Source organism: Haliaeetus albicilla, chromosome W (assembly GCF_947461875.1).
Source record: "Haliaeetus albicilla chromosome W, bHalAlb1.1, whole genome shotgun sequence".
In the NCBI taxonomy this organism is placed as follows: Eukaryota; Metazoa; Chordata; class Aves; order Accipitriformes; family Accipitridae; genus Haliaeetus; species Haliaeetus albicilla.
In genome coordinates, this window is record NC_091515.1 from 16,018,044 (window position 1) to 16,034,908 (window position 16,865).

General features: G+C 38.5%; 1 protein-coding gene across 5 annotated transcripts in view; it reads left to right on the forward strand.

Annotated features, from left to right (window-relative positions):
- LOC104321324 (vasculin-like) overlaps positions 1-16,480 on the forward strand; it is a 42,394-nt gene extending 25,914 nt beyond the window's left edge. For 4 of the 5 annotated variants that reach the window (XM_069774890.1, XM_069774887.1, XM_069774888.1 and 1 more), the window contains 10 exons: positions 1,440-1,563; positions 2,055-2,278; positions 2,929-2,995; positions 3,194-3,286; positions 5,776-5,960; positions 6,764-6,904; positions 7,407-7,571; positions 11,057-11,241; positions 14,755-14,857; positions 16,010-16,480. In XM_069774890.1, coding sequence (XP_069630991.1) covers positions 1,440-1,563; positions 2,055-2,278; positions 2,929-2,995; positions 3,194-3,286; positions 5,776-5,960; positions 6,764-6,904; positions 7,407-7,571; positions 11,057-11,241; positions 14,755-14,857; positions 16,010-16,168 — 1,446 coding nt within the window. In that variant the 3' untranslated portion in view covers positions 16,169-16,480. The remainder of the gene's footprint in view (positions 1-1,439; positions 1,564-2,054; positions 2,279-2,928; positions 2,996-3,193; positions 3,287-5,775; positions 5,961-6,763; positions 6,905-7,406; positions 7,572-11,056; positions 11,242-14,754; positions 14,858-16,009) is intronic. The other variant, XM_069774891.1, reaches the window with a different exon arrangement.
- The last annotated feature ends 385 nt before the right edge of the window (positions 16,481-16,865 follow it).

Consider the following 16,865-nt stretch of genomic DNA (forward strand, 5'->3'; position numbering starts at 1 on the left):
GCTGCCAAACCAAAATAAACACTTGGGTTTTTTACTTTGTGTCACAAGCATGGTCCTCAGCACTGTTTCAGTGTCCTAGAGCAGAAGATATAGCTTCCACTTCTGCTAGCATGGGAGATGATGACCTAACTCTGAACATATGCATACTTGAGAACTGCTGTATTGTCCGCCATTCATAGTCCTTGTATTGGGTTTCCGTGCCAAGGTTTTGGTAGCAGGGGGGGATGTGTGTGTGTGTGTTACAGGGGTGGCTTCTGTGAGAAGCTGCGAGAAGCTTCCCCTATGTCCGACAGAGCCAATACCAGCCGGCTCCAAGACAGACCCGCTGCTGGCCAAGGCCAAGCCAATCAGTGACAGTGGTAGCACCTCTGTGATAACATATTCAAGAAGGGAAAAAAGTTGCTGTGGCACGGAAACTGCAGCCGGAGAGAGGAGTGAGAACATGTGAGAGAAACAGCCCTGCAGACACCAAGATCAGTGAAGAAGGAGGGGGAGGAGGTGGTCCAGGTGCCAGAGCAGAGATTCCCCTGCAGCCTGTGGTGAAGACCATGGTGAGGCAGGCTGTCCCCCTGCAGCCCATGGAGGTCCACGGTGGAGCAGATATCTACCTGCAGCCCATGGAGGACCCCACACCAGAGCAGGTGGGTGCCCGAAGGAGGCTGTGACCCCGTGGGAAGCCCACGCTGGAGCAGGCTCTTGGCAGGACCTGTGGATCTGTGGAGAGAGGAGCCCACGCTGGAGCAGGCTTTTTGGCAGGACTTGTGACCCTGTGGGGGACCCACGCTGGAGTAGTGCGCTCCTGAAGGACTGCATGCCATGGAAGGGACCCATGCTGGAGCAGTTTGTGAAGAACTGCAGCCCGTGGGAAGGACCCACGTTGGAGAAGTTCGTGGAGGACTGTCTCCCGTGGGAGGGACCCCACGCTGGAGCAGGGGAAGAGTGGGATGAGTCCTGCCCCTGAAGAGGATGAAGCGGCAGAGACAATGTGTGATGAACTGACCGTAACCCCATTCCCCATCCCCCTGCACCACTGGGGGGGTAGGTAGAGAATCCAGGAGTGAAGTTCTGCCCAGGAAGAAGGGATGGGTGGGGGGAAGGTGTTTTGAGATTTGGTTTTATTTCTCATTACCCTATTGTGGTTTGATTGGCAATAAATTAAGTTAATTTCCCCAAGCTGAATCTGTTTTGCCCATGACAGTAATTGGTTGAGTGATCTCTCCCTGTCCTTATCTCGACCCATGAACCCTTTGTTATATTTTCTCTCCCCTGTCTAGCTGAGGAGGGGGAGTGATAGAGCAGCTGTGTGGTGCTTAGTTGCTGGCTGGGGTTAAACCATGACAGTCCTTTTAAAAATGGATTGTATATACCACGAGTAATGTACATATTCAGTTTTGTTATTAATCAGATATTTCAGGTCTATTACTTGTGTTCCTTTACAGTCATCACTGAACTTTGAGAAACATTCTGAAAATTTTTCGTGGACAGAGAATCATTATGAAGCAAATCGCAGAAGACACAACTCTTCAGATGGGTTTGATCCTAACATTGGATGGCCTAATGGAGGTATAATTTAGCTTTCATGGAACATTTTAAATATGTTTACATTGTTGCTTTGTAGCACTTTGGCTAGAAAAAAAAGTCTGATGATAATAGCTGTCCTATGCCAAATGCTGTATTCTGTAGTAGAATAGAGGTAATAGAAAGACAGATCTTCTGGGAGACAATGTGATGACTAAGGGTTGGTTTAAGTAGTGTGATTCCAGGTGTATTTCTCTTAAGAAGGTGGTGGTCAAGTTAATTCTCTAGGCAACAACATATAAATAAGCAGCCAGAGAAGGGGTTTGTCTTCTTAATGTTCAACTACTATCGTCTTTCTTTGACACTGTTTTGTGAGATTCTTCCCTACTGCTTATGTGAATGAAAACTAAGTTTACTATGCTGTCGCATCCCAGAGTATAGAGCTGCTTGTTTAATTCCTCTACCAATTTTGCAAAAGTAGAATGTTCTTTCAAAATTTTTAGTAATTACATTTCTTTAAAATTTAAAAATCTAAGGGCATTTTGGGAGAAAAGAGAAGAATGGTTGGCGTTCACAAGGCAGAAATGGTACAGAAAATATAACCCATCATGGGGGATACCATGGTGGAGGTTCCCGCACTCGTACCAGCACTTTCCACTGTGGAAAAGGCCAAGGACTGCATGAAAGCAATGTATCTGATAATGAAACTGGGAAAAAGGAAGACAAGGAAGTACCCAAACAGTTTGAGGCTGAGGATTTTGTAAGTTAATTGTAATTATAATAAACAAGGTTTCATTGTTTCTGCAAGTGTCATTTTGTTCGTTACAAGCTACTTAATGAGATTTCACCAGTTACAGATCATCATATAAGGGATCACCCTTTGGTGTTAGTCATTTGTCCACTAACTTGTTTCTCTTTTTATATCCAGTTTTTATCATTATGTTTTTATTATTGTCACTTAAGTGTTTAAGTGAAACTATAATTGCATTCTAAGTTTATTTCACAATATTTTACCACAGTTTACTGTGGCATGTGTATGTATTTAATTCTACACAAGTACCTTACTGGAAATCCGAAGTACTAACAAAATGATCTTTCTGCCACCAGCCGTTCAAGGTCCCATGCTTCAACCTAAAATTGTAGGATGTAAGGGGAAGGGTGAGCTTCCTCTTTGAAGAACTATACATCACTCTGTTTTGTTTTCTCTGGACAGTTCATATAATGGTATTGACTGCTGCTTGAGATGTTTTGTTGGAGAAGAGGAAACAAGTGAGCGTTGATCTGTTTGGGTCGTAGGGGGAAGTGTCTAGTCTGTCTCCATTTAAAAATCTTTGACAGCAGAGGTCATACTTCCAATAGGTGATTCTTTATTTCATTGGTCCCACAATTCAAGACTTATTTTCCTTTCAGCCATCTTTGAATCCTGAATATGAGAGAACACCAAATCGGAATAAGTCTTTAGCTGCAGGTGTGTGGGGTGAGTATTTTTGATTTTTCTAAATATAAAAATGTAGCAGAGATCTGAAGTTGTTTTATTTGAAACATAGGAATTTTTTTTTAGAATATTACAAAGGTATAGATTGAAATTGAGGAAACTTCAATATTATTACAATGTAAGTATCTTTTTGTTAGAGAGGTGACACTTCTATTTTGTTATCAATCTGTTGGTCTGTAGATGCAGCCACAACTAGGATTCTTTCCAAGAACAAGTATATGTCTTTTAGTAAAGATGTCAAGAATTTATCTCCCAAGAGGAAATGTGATGAAGGTGGGTCCCCTAAACTAGTGATGTGATTGCTAGCTGAACACTTTGTAAAAGAATGCTCCTGACTGATTAGAGCTGTTGGAAGATCTTGGAGAGAAACCTAGGAGGGCTGGGAAGAGCAGGTTAGTTTGCAGAGAATCATAGAATCATTTAGGTTGGAAAACACCTTTAAGATCATTGAGTCCAACCATTAACTTAGCACTGCCAAGTCCACCGCTAAACCATGTCCCTAAGCACCACATCTACACATCTTTTAAATACCTCCAGGGATGGTGACTCAACCACTTCCCTGGGAAGCCTGTTCCAGTGCTCAATAACCCTTTTGGTGAAGAATTTTTTCCTAATATCCAATCTAAACCTCCCCTGTGCAACTTGAGGCCATTTCCTCTCATTCTATCTCTTGTTACTTGGGAAAAGAAACCAACACCCACCTCACTACAACCTCCTTTCAAGTAGTTGTAGAGAGTGATAAGGTCTCCCCTCAGCCTCCTTTTCTCCAGGCTAAACAACCCCAATTCCCTCAGCCGCTCCTCATAAGACTTGTTCTCTAGACCCTTCACCAGCTTTGTTGCTCTTCTTTGGATGCACTCCAGCACCTCAAAGTCTTTCCTGTAGTGAGGGGCCCAAAACTGAACACAGTATTTGAGTTGCAGTTTGAGATTTAAGGTGTCTTCCTGGAAGAAAATGTCTTAAGCTGTTGACTGTGTTTATGAATTACTTGTAAGAACGCCAATCCTGAGAGTGGGTCTTTAACTGAACTGTAGTCTGGGTTTGTTTTGTTATCTCCACCTGATAAATTTGGCTACCACTTTACAGTTCTGTGGGCTTTAAGTAGTGAATTGTTCACTCTAAGAAGGTGGCAGCTTTAGACTGCGCAGGTTTTAAAGTAATAAACTTACTCGAAATAAGAACCTTTCTCTTTGAGGAAACAAGTTTAATTAAACATAAAAGCTACAACTTAAACTGTTGCTCATTTGCATTCTTAGGTAACAATAGGCCAACCCCTCAATATAAATATCTAATTGCTAAGAACTTTTGCAGGAGCCTAAACAATTGGACTGCTTTCCATTTTTGTGTATTTAGCAGCTTTCATAGAAAGTCAGGAAATATAATTATCTTTCAATAAGAGTAACAATAGCTAAATTTTTTTCCTAACCAAGTTGTGGAAAATTATATAGCAACTTGAGTGTTTTACAACCTTTGCAGCACTCTGACTGTGGCTGCTGCATGATGTGGCTCAATTTGATCTGAAGGAGGGCAAGTTTTCCAGGCTTTCTAGGTATTGGTCTTCACAAGCAAAGGAAGGAACAGTTCTGTTAGCTACATAGATTTGTAAGCTACAGTGCAGCGGCTTGTTACAGCTTGCAATCTTACTTTATTACAGCTCTGCTATTGCAAGCCTTGTTTTATAATTGAAAAATTGAAATTAAGGCTATTCTTATTCCCTACTAAAGGAAACTTAATATTCAGGACAAGAGGAATGTTACCATCCCCTTTTAATGACTGTTAAAAACATATACTTCTGTTAGATTCCATTTTATATGGGATGGGAGCATGCGAGTATTATGAAAAGTCCTTTCATAAAGTTTAGTGAGAGCTAAGTATACAGTTATCACAAATGTTTTGTAACATCTACCTGCTAAACAAAGCTAAAATAATTTATGCTTTTAAGGTAGGTTTTTTAAATGTAGGATATGGTGACTCTGCCTGTGAAGTAGAAATGCTTGCAGAGAGAGGAGATAATCTTGGAAAAGGTTGTTAATGCACCATTGGAATGCATGTGCAAAAAAATAATTAAAGTGGGTTTTTTTCACTTTTTGAAAACTTTAGAACTGTTTTTAATAGGTGTTCTTACAAACTGTTAAATGTCAGTTACTTAGTGAGTATGACAGCTGACTGTATGTCTCCAATTAGTGCTTTCTTGAACCTGGAAATGATATAAGCTTCAGATGTTCTATTATGCCCATCTGAGGCATAGAGATAGAGAAACCAGTCATTACCATGGTCTACAGTAGTATGCATATCTTCTCTCATGTTTATAGAGCCTCAGTGTGGAACATTTGGCTCTAAAATGAGTTGTTAATAAATATGTGAGTAATTATTCTTTAGTAACTTTAAAGGGAAATATGAAAATAATATCTTTTGAAGATTAGGTAACTATTAACAACTAATAGTATTTGGATTTTAGATTTGCAAACAAGAACTGTGTAGCTAGCTTCTTTGACTGAAGGATATCTTTATTTTCTGAAAGTAAAATTCCTGCATTGCCAAGTGAAATGTTTTATAAAAGCTGGTTTGTGGAAAATGGAACAGAACTTGTGTTTACCCAGGTTTGTACAGTGTGTTATTTGTGGAACTAATACTGGACCAAGTTCATGATTTATGCCTGTTTGCTCTGGGCCATATGGCTATCCAGTACCCTATGAACTAGGAACTTAAGAATGTATACACATGCATATATATATACACACACACTTTTTTCCCCCCCCCAGAGTACCCTTTGAATCCTAAATCTAGATCTCCAAGAATGCTGGTCATTAAAAAGGGCAGTACAAAAGAACTACAGATATCTGGATTCCCTGTAGTAGGAAGTCTTCATTCCCAGCCAGTAAAGAATGGAACTGGCACAAGTGTTTATAAAGGATTAATCCCTAAACCTGCTACTCCACCCACAAAGGTGAGTCTTGGATACTGGTGGCATGAACAACATGCTGAAAAAAATCATGCTTTAATTCTGAATGTGCTTATTTCACCCCTGAGAGTACTGTTCCTAGAGTATTATGCTTTCAAATCTTGCTAAGTGCAGAACACCCCAAAAATGAATGGAAACACTTTTTCTCATTTTTCTTTTTAAACTATACTGTAATTGGATCTCTCTTTGTTTCTCATTTACCTTTTCTGAGAAGTATGAGAGCTGTCCAAGGGAAAGTGAAAAGGATGTTTCTAACTTAGAGAACAGCAATACCTTTTGTATATTTTTTTTAACAGAAAAATAGATACCTAGTGGAGAGCTATAGTTGGCATAAAAGTGCCTCCAGAATTTATCCCAATTACTGATATAGATGTGCTTAGTGTCATTCTGGTCCCTCTCCATATGCAGCTTTCCATGTTCATCTTCTGATTTTGTTTCAGGAATTTTTCTGTGCTCCTGTTGGCATCTGATGGAGCTGTTCTTAGCTCTCTTAACATACTACATTAAAAACACTACTTTCAGCTGTTGAAGACTCATGTTTTGATTCTTAATACCTCAAATATGAGGGTCTTAATTGTTTGTAAATTTATATGAAAAGTGTAAACAGTATTTGTGAGAGAGGAGGAATTGCTCATAAACAGTCTCTTTTCCATGATAAAACAGGTATTTGATCTAAATTATGGTTGTAGTTATGATTTGCTTTTGCTTAATCATTTTTCTAAATATTCCTGAAAATAATCCTATTGTAGTTAATGATTCTCTAAATTTTTGTTTAAATTTTTGTTTAGCCTACACAGTGGAAAAGCCAAGCAAAAGAAAATAAACTTGGGAATCCATTTTCTCATGAATCTGCATATGGCATTGGCAATTTCAGTCCTTTCAAATCAACTGCCAAGGCATTTACTGTATCACAGAATTCAGTGAAAGAGGTAAGGCAATGTCTGTAGTTTTTATCAAATCTATCAGATTTTAAATTTGTTTGGTTGGATAACTGGATCAGTAAGTTTTATGCAGAACTGTATTAAATAAGTTTATTTTTGTAGAAGTTAGTGTGGGAGAGAGAAATATGGAAGGTACATCACTGGCCTTTAAGTACTGCAATATTTGCTTTCTAAGTTTGATTTGGAGTAAAAATGGTGCATTAGGAAGTATAACCTGGTAGGTTTAAACGTCAAAACTGCTAATAGTGTGATACACTTCAGAAGGTCCACTGTTTGTTAGCAGGGCTCCATAAACCTTCATCTCTGGGGTTACATGTAAGAACTATATATATACTGAAATACAAATATCTTCCCTCTGCTTTTTACTGTGAATATACATGAAACCTGGAACTACAGATGCCTGTGAGTCTTTCTTTCATTCAAAGTTTTCTAAATGAATAAACTTCTAATATTCTTTCTTTTTTCTGACACCCCCCACCCCCCCCATTAGTGTAATCGGTCAAATTCATTGTCCCCTATTGACAAAATTGGTCAGCCTCGTTTAACAAAATTGACAAGAACACGGACTGATAAGAAGAGTGAATTTTTGAAAGCATTGAAACAAGATAGAGTGGAAGAGGAACGTGAAGACGAGAATCATGCTGGGCAAGAGAAGGTAGTTTTGTTCATGCCTATTGTAGATCCAGCAGTAACAGTTCTCAGACTGAACATAAACTACTTCTTATTTAGCTGTAAACAGCTGTTAAGTCATGGTCTTGATCTCTAAATGAAGGAAAGGAATTTCCTTTTCATTAATTTTAAAAAGTTGCTCCAAGTGCTACTCTTTCTCCAGTGCTTAGTAGTTTCTTTTTTCTTTCTGCAGTATCTGTTCATACATGTTAGAGACAGATGTGCCTGAGTTCTTAGCAACAATAAAAAAAAAATATATAAGCTTAGTACACTAAACCTAATCTTTGTGGAGGGCAGTGGTTCACACCTTGGCTGTTAGTTATCCTACAAAACAATTAATGGAAAAAACTTGTTTCTGCTTCTCAAACCATTTCCTTTCTAATTCGAGCGTTTGGATAGCCAGAAGTTCTCTATTCTTGGTCTAGTCATAGGGGTAGTAGTTTATATATGCTTAAATCAAAGAACCTGTTTTTACTTCCTAATTGAGACCTTGGAGGCCTATATTGTGTATAATATTATGTGTCAGTTTTCTTTCAATCTGGATCAGTTTATGCAGTGCTTAGCTGGCACCTGAGAATATTTTTGTCAGTGCTACCAGCCACCAACAAGCCATAAGCATAGTTATCATACATAGTCCAAGTGAAGATAAGTAATGTATTATTTAGGATAAGGTGATTAAAAGCCTATGTTTGCTGTAAATGAGTGGTTTAAAGTGTAAACAAAAAAAAGGCACAAATTACAAATCAGCCAGACAAATAAAATGAGTGGTTTTGAGGGTTATTCAGATTCAGAGACATGAAAAAAGAAACAGTGCCAGTATGCATTACTCATAAAAGTAAGATTGATTTTTCTGACCCTGTTCCTATTTTGAGCAAAATAAAATTTGATGTAATGGGACTGTACAACTTAGCTGTATGTATCAGTTGGGAAAGGTCTGCATCTTTCCCTTAGGCATTTTGTGGCTCAGCAACCTGAGATGGGTGTTGGGGGTAATGCTGTTAATGTATGTTTAAGAAATACACAAAATTTTGATTTAAGATTAAAAAGATTTTGGGAAACATTGTCTTGAGCTTCAGAATTCTGAACATGAATTTGGTGGGAATTTCTGTTCCTGAAATTGTCTTGAGTTCTTAATATCTTCATGATACTTACATTAAATGCATTTTGTTGTCCCTGATTTTCAGAAGCAGTGTATTTGGGGGGAGGTGTCACGACCCATGCTGGACAGACCAGGGAGTCCTGTTAAATTCAGAATTCCCTCGGGCTAAATTAAGGTGAAATGACACCAAATGACCAGTTAAACATTTCATTCATGGCAGAAGCAACCTGAACTTGGGAGGCATAACAGCAGGTGTTGGGATTTCTCACAACAGGAATTGGCATGGAACTACCTCAGTAAACCACGTAACCCGTGGTAACCATATACATCAATTCAGGGAAGAAGGAAATTCCTCCTGTTGAGTCATGAGGTTCAGAGTGGACCCCCTTGCTTTCCAGACTCCTCAGAGAGGAGCCTAGGGGCAGCTGGATCCACTCCTAGTCCCAGACTTGGTTAGCGGTTTTATGTCTTAACGGGATGAGGTATAGGGATTATGGAAAAGGAAAGAGAAAGAGAGAACAAGACAGAGAGAGAAAAAGGAAGAGAGAAAGATTTCACCAGTCCTGGGTCCAGTTCCAGTGGGCATGTGCCTATGGGGCTTCAGTTTGTGTCCTTTTATCATCCTTGCCCCTCCTTCAGGCGGGCACTCAAACTCATTAGGCCAATTAGGTGTCATGAGTGGTTTGTGAGCCTTTGGGACTTGGGGGTCGTTTGGGGAGTAACTTCTTCCCTGCAAACATGATCTTTCCTCATGCATGGTGAGCTGTCCTGCTCAGCATATCAGAACAGCATTATCAGAATACGGAGATGTGCACCTGTGGTTCCTTGCTATGCAGCATCTGTCGTTAAGCAGAACTTGTCCCACCACAATGTTTGAGACATTAACTCTTTCAGTCTCTCACAGGAGGTTTTTAGTAGTGAAAATTGTAATGTCCTTGGACAGGTGTATGTAACACGTAGCCTGGAGTATTTGTTGGTAAGTGCATGTGGCCTTTTTCCTGCCCTTGCTGATTCACTAACAGGTGTGAAAAGATGTTAAACAAATCACGTAACTAATAGTTGTCCTACTTCCAACATTAATTTTAATGATCATCAGTAGAAGACATGGTGTGCAACTGAGTGGATAGGGAGATAACTACACAACAGACTTTTATAACATAATCCTGTTGATGGAATTTTAAGGCCTGCAGTAACAGATTTCACCTCTGAAATAATGAGGCAAATCGTGATCAGCAGCTGAATCATGCTTGGAAGAAGCTATTTTGCCCTAATATATTAAAATTGTTTAATATTTTTATGAATTTTCTTTGATTATGAGATGCATTCTTCAGGCATATGATTTAACAGGTGAATATATGTTTACTGGGGTACTTGTTCTTAAGAAATTCTTACTGGGCATTCTAAAATTTCTGGAGGCAGACAACACTGAGTGGGAGGGGAATGATGATGGATGGTCTTGATCATGGACTCTGAAGTATGATTTTGTACGAGTGCAGAACTGGCTGATTGAGCAATTGTCTCCTGCTATGGATAATGTTGTTATATGCCAAGTTTAGGGATTTTGTTGTCAAAAAGGTGTTAGCTAGATAATGTTCATACTCTCCTCTTTGTTTTTACAGTTGGTAAGACTTCTGAGGCTATTTTGCTCATTACTAAAGAAGAATTAAAAGTTGTTGAATGAGTAGAATTAAAAGAAACATATCTGGTTTATAGGATTAAAGAGCTTTTAATATTTGAGTGAACCTGAACAGTCTGTTTTTTAAATAAACTTTCTTCCTAGTTCTTATTTCATGGTTAGTAAGTTACAGTTGCTGTAACAACAGCCTGAGAAGCTCTGTGATGTGTGTAGGGGAAGCTGTTGTCTGAATTTAAAGAGCAGTATCCAATCTTTCTGAACTTGTGGCAGATGAATTTGCTGGTCGAGGTAAGTTGGCTGTGACCTGCCCCTTAAACTAAGCAAACTTGAGAACTCTTTTGCTTTCAAACTTCTGACACGCATGGCTCTGATATTTAATTAAGAGCCTTGTTTGTAAGGTCAACAGATAAATTATTTAAGCTGCCTTTCATACTTATCTTAAAATTCAAACTTATTATTTCTCTATGTTTGAAACTTTGTAGAAAAAAGTTGGAGGCTGAGCATGGGAGTTGCTTTCTACATTACTTGATCAGTGGCATAACTTAAGATTTCTGTAGTATCCAGGTATTGCAAACTCTAGAAATATGAACAGAATTACCCCCAAAGTAGTATATAGAGTGTCTCCATTTAAACTTAATTTAAATTAAACAGAATCACTGAATTGCAGCATTTGCTGACATTTACTTGTGAATGGACTTTACTTTTAAACTTTTTAATATATAATTATTTTTAACAGGATGATGAGTCCTTTAACTTGCACAACAGCAACAGTCCTCATCATGAGAGAGATATAAACCGAAACTTTGAAAATGAAATTCCACAAGAGAATGGCAATGCTCCAATTACATCTCAACAGATCATTCGATCTTCAACTTTCCCTCGGGCAGATGTTCTTTCAAGCTCGCTTGAGGCAGAGCATAGGTATGTACTTTATTATAATATAAAGAGTGTTCCTTCATGGTAAGTGAGCATGTCTTAAATTCTTACTATTTCAGAAGTCAGAATCTGAAAACTGAGAACACATAAAATGTTTAATGAGTACTGTCAAAGTCTAACTTTTAGACATGTACTAATTTAACATGGAATATGCTTTGTTTCTACTAGACTTGTGTACTGACATCTTAAACTTGCTTTACTAAAAATTTGATGTATTTCATTATAAAGAAATAAAGCAAACTACATAGTGACTTCATCCCTCTGATTTTGGTCTGCATGTCTAGGAAAAACAATGCATGTAATTGCTATTTGTATTAATAATACTTTAAATGCTGCATCTTATCTAAAACTCCAGTGAGTTTTTCCTTGTTGTTAAAGAAATTAATTATTTCTGTAGCTGACTAGTTGACACTGTTAGTGATATCACAAGACAATGCACTGGAAAGGGAGAAAGTAACTTCAAAAAAGGATTGAAACAATTCTAGTATCTCATAATAGTAACTCCAGTAGCAACTGGTAGAGATTGAGAATGATACTGCTGGGAAATCACAACTCAGTCTGGAGGTGAGCTTGTCATTAGCTCTGTTAAATTCTTAGTGTTTCTGACAACTACAGAAACGTAGTGATAGATTTAGTGTTTTGGTTTGGTGGGGTTTTTTTGTTTTTTGTTTTTGTTTTTTTTCTTTTAGTGATAGATTCTACGTATACATTGGACTAGAAAACTTTTCCTTTTGTAGTACCTGTAGAGGAAACTTTCATGACCTCTTATCCCTCATGAGTACGAAAAGTGAAATGCATCCTGCTCTGTTCCCTTTTTTTTCCACCATTGGCTATGGAGACAGAAACCTTTGGCTGCTAGAGGCTGCTGATGAATATTTTTGACTAGAAGACAGGAGTCAAATCTAACTCTCATTTGTCAATTCAAATGACTTTGAATGGCCTTCATAGGTTTCTGGGCAAGCATCTTTCCTTGTGGTATCCCAGAGATGCTGTGTCTCTGTACTATACCAGCCCTTTGGCTGAGACCTCTGCATGTATGTAGACAGATGTTATGGTAAGCCTTTTTGTGGTAAATTGGACTTGAAGTGACCAGCTTAACTCACAGGATACTTGTGTGTACCTAATAACTGTATAGCCATGTCTTGTACCAAATATATCTTGGCCTTCCTTTCTGCTGGGGGAGTTTCCAACATGCAGTGATTATGTTCTCATCCTGTTGGTGTCAAGTTTGCTAATCTGAAGCTTAATATTTTTTATGTAGTTCATGCTTTTAACCATTCTAGAAGCCTACTGTTGCTTTAAAGGGACAGTGGTCCTGCTAACTTTAGATGATATTGCTTAAAAATTAATTAGCTATTGCTCTAAATTTTATTTATGTTAACAGGAGCTATGTAACTATTCACTTTACCGTACATAATACTGTTAACATCTTAGCTTGCTTGCAGTAAAATTTTCTGACTCAAATTACTGTTGCTAAAAATATAACTATCATTGAACTGCTTTTGGCATTGCATAATGGCAAGTCTTTTTCTGTATGTGTATACAAATGCACATATTCTCTTAAAAGAGAGAAGTTTTGGATGACTTGCATATTATTTCTGCTGCTTCCTGAGAATTTTGCTGTTCCTGGCTGTCACATTATCCAGTTTGGCTCAAACACTACAGAGGATGTAATTTCCATTTCTGTTATTGTCCTGTTAACTTTTTTTAAACAATCTCAGTAGTGCTGTTCTCTCCCCGCCAATTCCAGGCTTTTATTATGGTTTTAACAACAGTCATTGGTGTCATTGGTCACCTGCAGTGACACATCCAGTGCGTGTCCATTGTATTGGGACCTAAAATTTTTTGTAGGGAGGGTTGTTGAAGGGCATTTCTTGCTATCTGGCTAAATGGAATACCTGGCACATGACATCAACTGTGAGTTCATCTAGCTTCCCTGTTTTAGTGTATTCACTGTTCTTCAGCTCTGAGTGTCAGTTTCTTGTGTCAGTTCTGGCATATACTTTAAAAACCTCTTTATTTTTTGTGAAATAGCTTTAATCTCCTTTAACATTTAAGGTCAACAGCTGTGTGGTTTGCCTGAAGAAGGTGCTAATCTTTTTGGCAAAAACTTTACAGCAAGAGAACTTACTATCTCCATTGTTAAATGTCACAGTGTCTTCACCCTCAGATAACCTGTGTTTTCACAGTGTCTTCATGCCTAAAACCACTTTCTTCCTGCTCAGATGCTGCTGTCCCACTTTTGGCACTAGCTAAAACACTTTTATTGTTGCATCTTTGGACATATCAAGCTTAGTCATGAGAGGAATCTCTCTCTTTTTCTCACCTCATCCCAAAACTCACTCCTAGTTGTAGTCTGTCTGTGCTGGAATATCAGCATCTGCTGTCAGGTGAGACTCAATTGCAAAGAAGCCTGTCCTGGCTCTGACATTAGCATGTGCTAGAAAAAAGAAACTATATGAGGCCATTGCATCCTGAATCGTGCTTCTGTCACTGAGGATCAATGCAGCTTCTCCTATGTGCATTGTCTCCATCTCCAAACTTGATGCAGAAGATACTGTGTGTCTGAGTTGAGGAACCATCTCTGGTGATGGTTCCTATGGAGGGACATCACTAGCATTCCTACACTGCTGCTCCACCAGAGCAGTTATGCAAAGGAGATACATTCTTACTTTTCCACCTGACAGAGGTTTCTTGTCTTAAAATGAAGGTACAGTTACTTAGATTCTACTTTCTTCCTGCTTGAACTTTAGGAATATGATGAATATCATAGTGTAGCCAGGGTCACTTGATTGTACTAAAGCCATTTGCCTTTGATAACTTCTTACACAAATATATTGATGATGGAGGTCGCAACTTAATGGGCTGTAAAGTCCATAGTCCCAACACCAGATATGCTTTTAAGAGAAATCTTATGCATCAACAGCTGAACTTGCATATGATCCAAATTCTTTTCTCTTTTGCTTTTCCTTTCTTTATTGCTGCAGTCCTGGAGAGCAGCCGTCCAATTGAAACAGAATATGAAAAACTGTCAGGTTTTTTTAGGCTGGTAATAAAGATCCTGAAGTGAGATAATATGATGAAATTTCGCTTTTATGTTCACTGGATTGGCAGAGAGAGCAGGGTCTATTTCGTACGTGAAACCTGATGGCAAGAAATGTAATACTTGGTATGTGCAAGTGATGGTTTGCATATATGCTTGAAATTAAGAATGTGTTCTGTAGATAAAGTATTACTGTTTAATTTTTGGAACCTTTGAAATGAAACATGTAGTGGTAAAACAGGGTCATCTGTGAAGGACCTGAGAACTTCTCAACTTCTATGCTTTATATATCTTTTGTAAGGCTTTTAACCTACTTTTATGTAAGAGTTTGTTTAAAAAAAATTATGGATTGATTAATCCATTTATTACAGATCTTTACACATCTATGTAAGCAGAGCTTGAAATGTCTGAGTGTGTGTAGCAAATTTCTTAATGTTGTCCTTTTTATTTTAAAGGTTGTTAAAGGAGATGGGCTGGCAGGAAGACAGTGAAAATGATGAAACATGTGCTCCACTAACAGAGGATGAGATGAGGGAATTCCAAGTCATTAGTGAACAGGTAATGCTAAGTTAATGTTCCATTATGAACTTGTAGGTGGCTACCCTAAATGCCTACCTTTGAGAGGGATCTCCAGTAATTTTGATGGTTGGGGATGCTGCCATTTCAGTACCCTTTTTCTTTCCTCTCTCTTGCCTCCTTGTGCTTTCAGAAGAATAGTTACTTTAAAAAGATAGGGGACCAGTGCTTATTGTAGGTAAGGCCTATTCTCAAAATATCAAGGGAAGGGTAGGGGAGTGGTTCTGAGTAGTTTCAGCATTGCTAGTAGTAGAATTGCACAGGCTTTCCAGCTCCTCACCTTAGCCTGAGGAAAGGGAATTTTCTTTTGAGGTTTTTATGCAGCTTCCTTGGCTTTCCAAAACCTGAATTTTCTCTGTTGGAAATTGAGGGACACTTAATTCACTAGTAACAAAGTCTGAAAAGGTAATCTAGACTTGAATTTTTTTATTTTTTTTTTTTTTTTTTTTTTTTTTTTTTTAGGAGTGTGTTATATACCTGATGGGGTCAGTGAGGGAGAGGCTGGAAGGGAGAATCTTGCATAATGTTAAATCTGAACATTTGATATTTCCATAAGTCTAGCCATGCAGGTGCTAATTAGAGCATTTGGAATATTAAACTCTTAAATGCCTGGCTTATCGCCCAGCTTCTGCACTATGTCTGGACATGCAGTAATTCCTTTCTTGTAGAATAAGTTGTTTTCTTCTCTCCACTGTCTTTGACTTTCCAAATGCATCAGGTAGACAGACTGGGATACCCATTCCTCCCTGCTTCTCTTCCTGGGCCCCTTCCTCACTGCAGACCCTGCCCTTAGCACAGGTGTTTGGAGCAGACTGTGGAAAAAGGGACTGCATCACAGGAGAGACCATGTGGGAGGGATCACTGGGGCAAGGTGTCTGAGGAAATGGGTGAGAAGAGGGTAAGCTCTTGCCCACTGCAGGAGCTTAGTTTAGCACACTTGGAGGCTCTTGGATGCAGGTGGCTGGCCCAGAAGTGAAGGCTCTCAGGTGAATTTTCCTTTGTGTGTATATATAAAATAGGTCGTGCAGTGGATCTAATGTAGCCCATAGGTGATGTAGAGAATGCTGAGATGCAACAGATTGTTGTGTTTAGCTTTTTTTTTTTCTCTGAATACATCTTGTTTTCTCATTTCAGTTACAAAAAAATGGCCTTCGGAAAAATGGCATTTTGAAAAATGGCCTCATCTGTGATTTTAAATTTAGCCCCTGGAAAAACAGCACTTTCAAACCTGCTCTGGACAATGAGGATTCTGAGACAAGCAGCAGTGATACATCAGATGATGATGATGTGTGAAGATTTCTGTAATATCTGTAGAAGCTTGTTTTGATCTCATGAAAATCTGGGGATGTATTGTCCAAAAAAATTTCTAATTACGTAGTAACATACCCCATTAGAGGAAGAATGATGGGACTCCTCCCTGAAGAAAGCAAGGAATGTTGTGTTGAACGTTACTATAATTTCTTTGCAAACAAACGTTGTAGAATGAGGACTTGGGTTGACTCAGCATTGACTTTCTTCATCACTGCAGCATTTCTGACTAGCAATGTGACAATGTAACAAATCAGACTTTCTCATTTAATAATAAAACCAAAAAGAATTGTGTAATGTCTTGCAAAGCTTCTGTCTTAATATGTCCAAGTCTATTAGGAAAAAAAGGGCAGCTTGACACAGTGTTTTGCTTGCCAAGTAATTTCTTTCTTAAAATGGAAATCCTTGAGTCCACTTTGTACGCAAAAAGGGCAATGTAGCATGTTGGCTAAAATGAGCAAAGTGCACTAAAACTCTTTTCCTTAATTGAGCTGTTTGTACTGTTTTGCTTTTTCCACACATAACTGTTCTTTAGCCATTTGTAGTGTAGTCATTGTTATTAACAGCAAAAAAACCTGATGGTTTGGTTCCAAATTTCTAGAACTAACCTTTTAAATTGAAAGCTTTATGTGGGGTATTGCAAGACCCAGTATTCTCACAGTGAACACATTTCTTGTGGGGA